The sequence below is a fragment of the Rhea pennata genome, chromosome 10, assembly GCF_028389875.1.
Source record: "Rhea pennata isolate bPtePen1 chromosome 10, bPtePen1.pri, whole genome shotgun sequence".
In the NCBI taxonomy this organism is placed as follows: domain Eukaryota; kingdom Metazoa; phylum Chordata; class Aves; order Rheiformes; family Rheidae; genus Rhea; species Rhea pennata.
The window spans coordinates 17,817,337-17,829,760 of NC_084672.1; the positions used below are offsets into that span (position 1 = coordinate 17,817,337).

General features: G+C 39.6%; 2 protein-coding genes across 4 annotated transcripts in view; one reads left to right on the forward strand and one right to left on the reverse strand.

Annotated features, from left to right (window-relative positions):
- The window catches only part of ENTREP2 (endosomal transmembrane epsin interactor 2), a 160,657-nt gene extending 152,977 nt beyond the window's left edge, over positions 1-7,680 (forward strand). The window contains exon 13 of the mRNA XM_062583391.1: positions 7,601-7,680. The gene's annotated coding sequence lies outside the window, so the exon portion shown is untranslated. The remainder of the gene's footprint in view (positions 1-7,600) is intronic.
- APBA2 (amyloid beta precursor protein binding family A member 2) overlaps positions 1-12,424 on the reverse strand; it is a 109,732-nt gene that overhangs the window by 1,827 nt on the left and 95,481 nt on the right. For 2 of the 3 annotated variants that reach the window (XM_062583388.1, XM_062583387.1), the window contains 4 exons: positions 11,622-11,801; positions 9,735-9,947; positions 8,786-8,905; positions 1,386-1,526 (listed from right to left, as the gene is read on the reverse strand). In XM_062583388.1, coding sequence (XP_062439372.1) covers positions 1,386-1,526; positions 8,786-8,905; positions 9,735-9,947; positions 11,622-11,801 — 654 coding nt within the window. The remainder of the gene's footprint in view (positions 1-1,385; positions 1,527-8,785; positions 8,906-9,734; positions 9,948-11,621; positions 11,802-12,424) is intronic. The other variant, XM_062583389.1, reaches the window with a different exon arrangement.

The window sequence follows — 12,424 nt, forward strand, 5'->3', positions numbered from 1 at the left end:
CCATATGGCCCAATCTGTCTCTCTCAGTGGTATAAGTGCATTTAATGTCCTGGTTCCCGTCAGATATGAATGTTATCAAAGTTTCTGGTTCACAGTTCTCTGCTTTGGACACACAGGTTTGATGTCTTTTTTCTGTTTCTTTTTGTTTGGTTTTGTTTTATTTTCTGAATGACATGAACTGACATGATATTTAAACTCTAGCTATTGCTTCTCCAACCATAGGTCTTGCAAAAAGAGGGAACACAAAGCTCTCTGGAAATTCATTCTGCTACTCCAATATTAACTGAAATTAGATTTTCTTTTAATGTCCCTATGGGAGGGGCTTTTAATACATATTTTCTCCTAAGTAGAGTACGAACTTCTGAACACAAAACCATCTATTATTTCAGTGCAGTCAGAATTTGGTAAAACAGGTTCTCTCATGGCTAGTATATCCAAGTTCTTTTTACAAGGAGCATTGTGACAAGCATCAGAAGGATTTTACAGACCAACAGGATTAAAGATGTCAGGTAATCAGAGTTGTACCAATAATGTAGTAGTAGCTGTAATAACCTATCAGAATAGTGAGAGTAAGGACTGTAAACATGACTAACTGATAATGCAGACCCTCACAAGCTATGCGCTGCCTTGACTGCTTGGTCTCTTCATGCTGCAAAAGAAAGTTTCATACTGACCTTGTATGTTTAGTAAGATGATGGGCAGCAAAGAGGTATCTCAAAGGCATGGAGGTGCTAGTGAAATCTATAGCTTTGTTTCTGCCTGCCTGCGCATACTCGGTATTCAACTTCAAGTATCATTTTCCATAAGAAAAGAAGTTGTGATTTTGGCAAAAGAGCTAGTGGAAGATCTGGCCAGGGTCATGTATGATACTGCCACTAAATTCAGTAGGGACCAGAGGATTTTGTTCATCCATTGCTAATTTCTCTAAAAGTACCAGAGAGAGATGTCTTAACTTATTCCCAAGGTAAGTGGGAAATGTACAGTGAAAACAAAAGGAGTAAAATACAGATCAATTTGAATCTCTCAATAATTTGAATATTAATTTCTTTCTATGCCAAATGCTGTACTGATAACCTAAGAGACATTTTCATAGATAAGATGCTTGAGTGATGTCGTGCCTTAATTGACTGGTTTAATTCAAGCAGTAAGCTGAAGGTTCAGAATCATCCGAGGAACTCTTGAAAATGAGTGGAAAAACACAGTGAAAGTACATCCAATTCTTCAAAAAAATGTTCTGTTAATTTTTTGTTGTCACTGTTCCAAGTCAGATTTATTGAGGTGTTAGTTCAAATACTTTGTTAAGACACTGTTTTTCTTTCAACTAAAATGTATAGTATATATTCATTTAACAGTTTGTTTGATGACGTACTTAGTAGTTTTCTTACCTCTCCCACTGAATTAGACAATGCTTGTACTATCTTCTCATGAGCAGTTGCAACAACACTTTGTCCATTGATCTCAATAATACGATGTCCTACTCTGACTCCTCCCCTCTCAGCTATTCCACCTCGCATCAAGCTGCAAATCTGCCAAGAGAAATCGAAGTTGATTTAAGTTTAAAGATGTCATATTGTAGCAGTTACTAGAATTTAATAGATAAAATATAATAAAAGATAATTAATGAGATGTGAGACTTTAGTGACTGCAGAAGATGCTAGGTAGGTTATAACGTTGCAAATTACAATTTCTGCTTTCATTCTTACAGGCTGAGAACTTGTATATACATAACACAGATGTGCCTGTAACAGTGACAGCAGCCATGCAGGTGGAGGCAGGCAGAAAAGTGAAAAATGAAACAAGTTTTATAAAGAGAAACTGACTGCCAACTTACTGCAAACGCAAAGAAAAAGAGTTCTAGAGGAACTTCTAAGCTAGGACTAGGGGAAGTTACTCTTCTGTATTAAACATTTCACTTTGATTTTTTTAACTAATTCTTCTCAAATTGTACACTATTTAAATTTCTTCATAGATCTGTGGCTAACTAGCAAGAGTACAGAACTACTATATACACAAAACAGGAAAAATTCGAGCTGCTGGACTGTAATTTCGCTGAGTGTACTTTGAGACAGGCAGATTATTATTGCCAAGATGCCATTAAGGACATGTGATAGAGGGCTGCAGTGGGAATATATTCCTAGGTACGTCACATCTCTAGAACTATTGCATTGCTCTTAAACTGACTATTAGTACCACATCAGGACCGCCTCCAGCAAGGTACGGAGGTATGCGACTTTGGACGTGAATTAGACCTGATTACAGCAAAACATGTTATACTCCATACAGTTCGAGGTCGTCCATAGAGATCCAGAGATGTCAAGTTTTTAAGACAAAAGCACTGCCCCTGTGAAAGCTCTGTTATTGACAGAAACGGTACTACCTGGACAAAAGTCATGCAAGCTCCTAGGGAACGATCACTGGTTTGTAGTTTACCCTGTGGGTCAGGCTAACTTACTGAAAAGGCCTTAGTGGAAGGAGACTAAACATACGGGGAGGCAATATGTATGCTACGGAAGACCTTTGTGGAATAGCCGTACTGACGTTTGAAGAGGCACTAAGAACAATTACTTTGAGTTAAGCTACGGATAGGAACTTCAGATTGTATCTGAAACCTGTGTTCTCTGATTATCTGTTGCATCTGGTGATGGCTACATGTGTACTATTTGTGCATCCTGCACAAAAAGTTTGTATTAACTCTCCTAAAACTCATAAAGACATATTTTTGATAGCACGTTAGTAGCCTGTGACACACACATTTTTCCAGGAAGACTTTTAATCTACATCTGCTTCCTCTAAAATAAGAAAAGTTTTATGTAGTACTGGGATAGAAAAAGAAAACAACTTTAAGTATTTCAGACTCTGCCACCTGGACTCTTTCTGCAAACTGCCACATTATTCCTTCTGAATCATGGGAAATACAGGAAGTACTAAAGTAAGAAAAAACCTATGACAGCAAATTTTTCAGGTATGTGGAAGAAATGGACATCAAGTAATCAATAATTCTTAATCATGTATAAACACTAGCTTAAACTGAAACAAAGAATGATGCCATACAGTTATTCTGTATTGACCTTCTCAACAGGCTCTCAAATGTGCCAATTCTATTTTTTTTGCAGACTATTTGCAGCAAATTAATTGAATAGTGAAGTATGAAAACTTGTTGCTGTGCCTCTGCAGGTTGGAAAAGGGCATTCTGCACTCCAGAGCCGCTGCTCTTCCCCAGGTTTAAAGTGCTGCTGACCATAGAGACCTTAGGGTGAAGAAAGCAGAACAGCCCACTGTTTCCACTGGCAGCCGCAGGTACCAGGAAGAAACTAAGCACAAATTTTGACTTTCTTGCAGTAGTGGAATATTTCTGCAAGAAGAATTACAGTCATCAGGCAAAGTCCCAACAGACACTGTTACGTTTAAAATTAATCTGAGGATGTGATGTGCATAGTATATAGGCAGAAGGAAAAGCTCAATGCTTCCTCCTCAGCAGTGGTATGTGGGCTATGACGGACTCCTACCTGACAGACTAGACAGCTGTATCTTGGACAGAAGTTGTTAGTAAATTATTTCAGAAGACCAAGCTCATGCAGCACATCAGGCAGCTGGAATCTGTGGAACTAAGCAGAGCTTAGCAGTGCTGGGTTGCATTTACCTTTTATTTACTGAGGAGAAAACTGATATAGAGGAAAAGAAAGGAATACTACAGGAAATAGCATCCAGTGATGGCTGCTTCTGCAGTTACTGTTGATGGCCAAGTTGGAAACTGGAACATTGTCTGAATTAGTAGTATTCTGTATGGCACTAGCAGTTTCCTATCCTCTGTAAATAACAGTCCTATGAAAAATGAAATCCTTATTATTTTTTCAAGGTTCAGGCTGTCTAAGAGAGGGAAGGAAGAATATAAATTTATTCTTTGATTATAAAAACCCACCTTCAGCCTTCGGAAAAGGATTTTAATCCTGCAGTGAGACACGCTGCACCTGGCCTGTAATTAGTGGCTTTGTTCTGCTGTAGTTCACAGGCTGCTTCTGATGCAGTGTTATGGTTAGAGGCACCATCAGGATCCTTTGCAGAATTGCATCTTGAATTCAGTCACATGGAATATACTGTTTGGCAGGTAGTCTACCTTCTAATCAAACAGCTGACTAGATAAGCTGCTTTATATATTTTGCCTGACTCTCCTATAGAAAGCTTCTCATTTAACTCACTGTAAGAATAAAGTTTGCTGCTTGCTATTGGGGAGTATATGCAGTAATCTGAAAGCACAACAATTCAGAATGTGCCCAAAGAAACCCTGTAAATGCATTTTTCACAGTATAATAGAAAATATACAGACTGTACAGCCAGCTGAAATAAAAGCTTTCAGAGCAAATGTGACCTGCCATCCCACTGGCCCAAAGGCAAGATAACGGCCTGCAGGTCTCTGCAGAGCACCTTTCGTTCTGTGGCTCTCACGGCGCTTCTAACACCATCAGTGATTTTAGCCTTTCTAGCAGCCTCAGACGTAGAACGCAGTCTCCTACCCTCATTCAAGAATGCGATCTCTCTCCACGGAAGAGATTCAGCTTCCTTTCTGTGAACATTAAGTGTTTTAATGAGGTACAGAGAGAAACAGACACAGAGCACAAGTGGCTCTGCCTACCCTCACAGATCATGTTAAGATAGAGCACAGATGTAAAGATCTCCTGTACTTAAAGCTTTTACACAGCTCCTATATTTTAAGTTACTGACTGAAAGCAGCCTTAAGACTCTTGTCTCAGGCCAGTGGAGCTAAGAAGCATGGCAGATTAGGCTGGCAAGTTTAAGCTGAGCAATACCGCTAAGTAAATACAATTCCGCTGAGCCAGGATTGTGTAGCTTGCTGTACTTGTTAAACATGGTGACAGCTATGAGATTAAATAAAGCATGACTAATCTGTATCTTTTTGTAAGCAAGAACTTTTTTACTCTCTTTGCTGTGTAAACAGGAGGGAGGAAAAAAAAAACGATGAAAGCTAAACCATACAGGTTAATTGCATTCAGCTGTTACATACTTTGCAATGTGTTAGACAGCTGCAACGTAGCTGATGTAAAACTTCAGTACTTTCCTAATCAGCTTTATTGCAGCTGCCTGTTGTATAGGAAAACATTATGGATAAAACAGTGCAAAGCAAATTAGCTTTACTCTGAGTAAACACCTTAAATGTAACCTATTAAACTAGGTTGCTCTTGCTCTTGCATTACTACGTATGTCCTTAAATTCTGCGTATTTTTCCCCCTAGACAGTTTAAATAAAAGTAGAGGCAAGGATGAAAAAATAAAATAGCTACCACCTGCTACGTTTTACCTAGTTTTGCTGTATTTCCAGGTAGAGTTCTCACAGGCTATGAATAGATATACAGCTTGGAGGAAGGGTCATTTGTAAAGAGCTTAGAGGTCCAGACTGAAAAGTGGTATGTTATCAGCAGTAAAAATACAACTAGTGGTACATAGATCTCATAAAAAACAGGAAATAAGATAATGACAGGATATTAGAGATGATCAGTTACATTTAAAGAGCATCGTAATTTTAAAAGTGGGTTCTGAATGATTTTCAGCAGTGACTGATAGTGCTTTAAGTTCACCTCCCACTCACACAACATTCCTGCTGCTTTTCTTTCATATATATGCACAATATTCCATTTTTTTCCTTAATGTTTTTAAGGGTCAAATTTTGATTTCCTTTTATAAATGTGCAACAAAACTACAGCAGTAGCTTTCAAAAGCCATGAAGAATACCTGTGTTCCTAGTGCAAGAGCAATTTCTGCAAATTTAACACTACATTATATCTTGTGTTTGTGCTGCTCCCTAATTAAAACTTCCCAAAGCTGGCACCAGCCGTGCGGACAGCTGCAAGCTTCCAGGAAGTGTCCCCACACCACCAGTGCTCCCTGAACCACAACTTTAACCTCTGCATTCATAAACTAGACAGGCTACACAAAGCAAAACACCGATCTGCAGCAACCCAGTCTCTATTATTTTCCTGATGATCTATGAAAATAAAACATAGGTCAAATAGTACTGCTGTGTGTTCACGGTGGGTGTAGCTTTTCACTGCTGTCATGGCTGTACATCCTGCACAGATGACATGGCAGGGTGAAAAGGAACCACAGCAGAACTGTCACCAGCAGAGGCACATGAATCGGTACCAGATGCACCTAGAATGAGAGAGTGGTCTAGCAGTAGGAGACATTTAATTATACCCATTCTGGCAAGTTATTTCTTCACTGTGCTAATGCTGAGCCAACAAAGGATAAGGATATTGTTTCTGAATTCAATCATAAAGTAAAACAGTCTCTAGCAATTAAAAAACTCTGCTTTTTAAAATATTCAAAGTGTCAAACTATCAAGCATTCAAGCACAGACTATTCATTAATTAAATGTATTACGAGGCTTTCTTTTATTGTTATTTATGAGGGATTCTTATGCTGAACCTGATAAACTTTCTGCTGGATGTCATCTAAATGTTACTAATTTAACTGGAACAACTTCAGGCCATCCTCAATGCTGAGTATGACAAATGACCAGTAGATGGAGCAAAAACACTGTGAAAGCAAACTGCCATGGCATGCAGCAACTGCTGAACTGGGGCTCTAAGGACATAGGAGATGGTTAGCTGAGACAAGACAAAACAAAACGAGTAGTGTCTCACAGGTTCTGTTACTGCTCTGCCCAGGTGAGGACGTGAGTTACTTGTTCCCGTCCACCTTCCTCTGATCCTTTTCCCCAACCCTGACCAACCCCTACAGCACTAGACTGAGAGAGAGGCCTCCTAAATGAGTAGATAAACACCATAGTTTTGCTCATTGTTCCTTGGATATCTTTTTTTATTTTCTTTTTTTTATCCCTGCACCAGCTGGACGTAGTGCAGTTACAAAGGACAGCAACTAGGAAATAAACCAGTGCCTCACACACTGTTGGGTGCTGCCTTGGGCGCCCTCTGTGAGATCATGAAAAACCAGCTCCCATCCCAGTCATCCTCCTTCTGCTAACGCTTGGGATTTGCTAGCACTGACAGTACTAACACCAACACACTAATACATACATGTGTGTAGGGGAAAGCAGACTGGGGGCAGGCAAAAAAAAAGAGATTTCACAGAAATATCACACACACTTGATTTTTCCATATTTTTACAGATCTGTATCTACTCATGTGAGTAAATATGTGAGACCATTAATCCAAAACAAATGTGACAAATACTTTACTCCTATGCTTCTAAAGGATGTCAGCCTGGGTCAGCCATCACTGCAGAGAGCGCAGCTGGCCAAAGGCTTGTAGCAGTGTTCTTCATGCTAATCTCTGCTGTGACCCCAACGTAATCTGAAGCAGGAACACTTAAAACTTGGGTACAATAATAACTTAGTGATAACTAGCAGAGCTGAGAATCTGCTAATGAGCCATCTGTTGCCTAAAGCATATTAAGACCCATAATCCATATTAAAGCCCTTTATCTGCTGCTCTTCTAGGGATGGCAGACAGAGATCTAGCAACTTCAATCTACAACAAGTTTAACTGAACAGGGGCCCAGAGCCTACAGTCCTTTTGTGATGTGGTTTTCTCCATAGGTAGCCTGATTATTATTTTTTTCCCTAGACTGGAAGAAAAGGAGATGGCGATGGTCCTGCAGTACAGGCAGTCCCTAATGCCAATACCAGCCCCAGAAAAGGCCAGGTGGCTACTGGAGCTAGTGTTGTCCAGAGGGTTTGCTTTGGAAAAGTACCACAAAATGGCTTGGGAAGGAAGAACCAGGACAGGAAGACCCTGAGCTGCACTGGGTAAGTGTTAGCTGTCACATTCCTTCTCCTTGCTGTTATTACCGGTGGGGAAGCTGCAGCACATATGGTAGGGATCCCTGAGAAAGGGCACAGCCTATGTAACTACTGGAATAAGAGAGATTTAGCTTTACCATAGGAGGACACAATTCCTCCTCCTCCTGGGCATTCCAGGATGTTGCCCACTACCATGTGAGCCAAATGAATTCTGTAAAGAGCAATAAAAATTAGAATCTTAGTGAATAACTGCTGATATTTAAAAATAGAGAAACAAGATCAGAGCTAAGATTAGAATGTTGTATTTGCAGATGCCCGTTTCAGTGTAACTGCTTTTCCTTGCAACTCTGACATGTTAGTAGATTGTCATTAGTTGACAGTCATACATTTATTAGAATTGATCCATTGCACTAGACAATCTGTATTTTAAATCTTGTATTATGTAGGAAAAGTGTCTCAAAAAAGGCAGTATGTGTTCTCCTAGTGCTCTCTATTTGCCGTTCACTGTACAGAGATTTGATTACAAGGTTTTGATTTATGATGGATCACAGTATGGAAACTGAGGTTGTGGATTGTGGGTATATGTCAGCATAAACTGACCTCCTAGAAAGTAAGGTACAGAATAAAGGCATCAGCTGACAAATGAAATTCTAGATATGGAGCAAAAGCTCCAGAGAGACAGGAGTGGCTGTGAAGGCTGTAGCCACCAGAAGCAATTGACAGACAAAAACAGACAAAGAAAAAATCATCAAAGTTGATGATAAGTTTCAGCAAACAGGTTTATGTCTATATAGGAACATGTTCTTGTATGTATATAACTCTAGGGACTCTACTGACAGCAGGCCCTGCAGGCTTACACTGCTAACCAGGAAGAACAAGTTCTCAAAATGCACAGAGGACATGTGCAAAGAACTTTCAATACTTCAGTGTGTTTCTTACTCAAAAGAAACAATCAAAAAAAAAAAAAAAAAAAAACCAAAAAACGCAATCACCAAACACAGAAACTTACAATTCCATTCTGTACGCTGAAGCCTAGCTGGTATTTTAAGTCTGGCCGTTTTATGAGGACAGTAGTGACTGGAGGACAGCTAACGATGTTCAGTTTCACTTGTGTCTGATTCTTGAGACCCTGTAAGATACCAGAAGTTAATATTTCTGAAAAAAATCTTAATTTGCTCTTTCACTAGTGGTTTCTTAACTGCAAGACTGAAAAGTAGTTGATCTGGGAAATAACAGCTACAAATAACAGTGTTGTTAACTTACAGAGACATGTCTTTATCTCATTAACATCAGTGTATGGTCCAACAAAACATAACAAACCCCTTGCCTTTAATTACTAAAGTAACTTTCAATTCAAGAAATTGAATTCAATTTAAATTGAAGACAGGCCAAGCCTGACTATGGCTTGTTCTCCACCAAAATCTGCCTAATTAGTCTCCTGCTGCTGCTCTTGGTAAATATGAATTGATACCAGTCTTAGTAAACGAAGAGGATGAATCCTGAGGTTCCCTCATGTCTGAGCAACCTTCATTGCCTCGTTTCATCTGGAGGCTGCAGTCTACCAGCTCCTCATTTGGCCTCCATCGCTTTTGCCTACATGAAGCCCAAGAGAAGCACAGTAGATTTTAATCCTCAGATTTTAATTTGGAGGTTGTGAGGAAGCCTGAAATTTTTAAGATAACTAGCTGCCCAAAGTAACTGACTGTTGGCAGCTTTTTGAGACTTCACCTGTTTATAGTCCAGTAACAGAGCTGTAGCCAAATTTTCCAGCTCTAAATTTTGATTCATTATCATCTCTGAGCCTGCATTTCTAATTCTATCTTCTGTTAGTGAGAGGTTACATGTTTTTCATAGTGATATGAAAATCATATCTGCTGGAAATCTGCCTGGTCACTTGACAGAACATCATCTCTCTGCTTGTTTACAATCTACAGTATACAGTTGTAATTTTGGGGTACCTTTATGATCCCTTGGCATGTTGCAAGAGGAAGACCAACTAAACTGGTCCCATTAATGGACATAATTTGGTCTCCAATGCTTAGTTTTCCTGAACGGGCTGCAGGGCCTCCATTCATCATGTTAGCCAGGATAACAGTGGGTAAAATGGATCCCCATCCAGACTCCACAATCACTACCCCAAGAATTTCTCCCTTCTGCTTTTCTAGCTGGAGCTGGAAAAAAAAAAAAAAAAAGTGTTTTTTCTTCAGTTCATCTAAATTTGAGCATTAACATCTCAGTTGTTCCTGAATAAGTACAACTTATGAAAAGAATTCCATTCTTTCCCATTACTTCAAAAGACTGTTAAAACTCTGGAAAACTTACCTGTTCTTTTCAGCAGCATCTTCCATTTGTTTGTGGAAGGTCTATATAGGCCCTTAGGATATACAAAAAACCCAGCACATTGGTGGGACTCAGTATGTTTAATGTAATTTGTCAACTGAATGAATGCCAAAGAAGTATTAATCCTTCTTAGATAGGGGAGGCTGTAACATTTTGTGACTGAGGCAGTGCTTGGAGCACAAGGTAAATATACCCTTTAACAAAATGATAGACATTATTTTCTCCTAAATGAAAAATGTTGTGACTGAACTACCTGCACCATACAAAGACTATATAGCGAAACAGAACTGCTGCAGTAAGATCAGCCTTCAGGTTAAAAAGGGATGAGGCCATCCGTATTTATAAGAAACCACAAAGGCCAGCTGACTTTCACTGAAGCTATCTATCAAGGCTTTGAACCAATCAGTATGCCACAACTCTGTCAATATTCAAACACCTTCATAAATCAGGTAGAAAAGAGGTGCCACAAAAATGACCTCAGTCACTTTGAAACATTATATATTTGTATGTTCTGATTATAAGTGAAACCAAGATTTGTCCAATTGAATTTTCCCTTGTGGGCTAAAAGAGAAGTATTTTGTCACAGTGTATACAGATGTGAAAACAGTTTATCTAGCAGCTACAGACATATAAAACCACACATCAAATCATAACTTTACTATCTGCAGCTAGAGGTGAAAAATACTCTGTTCCCAAGGGCACACACAGCTGCACAGGAATCAGTAAGGCCAGAAATAGTGAGTGTAAGTAGGAAAGCTGTGACTGAAGGATTAAACAATTTGCCCTTTATCTCAAAGTAAGATCACTTTAGGACTCGGCCAGGAAACTCTCTGACCTTTAGGACATGGACCAAATCCCCATTGCACTGAAACAATATGGGAAGTACCAGCAAGAACAGCAGAACCAGGTGCAACCGTGGATGCTACATCCTGGTCTGGAACGCTCAGCATTATAATGCTTTTTTGGATGAAATGTAAAGTGTGAAATATACGGCTGCTTATAAATGTAAATAGTTATATGAAGTGGGGCACTTAGGGGCAGTTCTTGCCTTTTCATAGATTATGATCATGTGATACGTTTCATGTGGCAGTTTCCCTGGCGTTCTACTAAGGGAAGATAAATTAGCCTGCCCATGCCATAGCATCCTGGACTCATGGTCCTTCTGTCCATCAAGTAAGAAATCAGTTGCAATGTGCATTAAAATGGATTGCCGTTGTAAAACACAGAAACACCTCACAGTGTGTACTCCGAATACCTCAAAGCTTATTTATGTCAGATGTAGATGTGCTTTATTACTGTTTTGATCAATTGAAGCCAAAAAAAAAATGTGAAAACAAAAAGAGAAAGTCTAAAAGCTTACAAAGTTGTTTTTAGTAGCAGAGTACTGATAAAACAATGCATCTGGGATGAAAAACCATCCTTAAAATGCAATTATATTTTCACAAGAACTACATTTCTCTGAAAAAATGAATCAATATGAAATAAAAATTTAGAAACTGATTTACCTCTTTGCAGTTTTCCGAATTGGAGAAGTGTATGAGATCATCATTGTACATCTCTTGGGTATTGATGATATCACTGTACTCCTTCTGACTGAGATCCTCGGGGTTGATTCCATTGGCTCTCAGAAACTCTTGGTAAGCCACACTGAAAGCCTGACCTATGGACTGAGCTATCAGCTGTGCCTGTAACGTGAAACAAAAGACCGCTCAGAGAAAGGTTTGGTGCAGAGATTACCACTAAAGCCACAAGAGAGATACTGTGTTTAAAGGACAGTCAAAATAAAGGGTAGAGCAAAGTTGCTAAGGTAGTATGAATGTGAAGTCACTTAAGGTCAGTTGTGTGGAAAACATCCCTTATACCCAAAAACAAACGGCAAGCTCCATTTAAAAAAAACGTCGATCTCCTTTCATCAGCCCACTGGGGCAGCATGCAACCAAATGCCATTTACACCCTTGTTCCAACAGACAGTGGAGAGCACTGGCTCTTACCAGTCCAGGCCAGGCCTTAGAGAAGAGACTGTCACAGACTCTACTTCTGACCACCGCAGATTTGCACAAGGGATGAGACAACTGCTGCCCTGTTTGCACGTGCCTTCAAGGACATGTATGCACCATTGATTTGGGTTGCTTTTTCACCCGCTGCTTCTCCACCTCCATTTTATAGCTCTGCAAGCATCTCTTCACCAAAACAATCTGCTCTCCCATTACTGCCATTACACATGTCTCAGAGTCCTGGCAAACCAGGAATAGCCCTTAGTTACCCACTGCACACCTACAACAACTACTCGCATTAACACATCTTGACT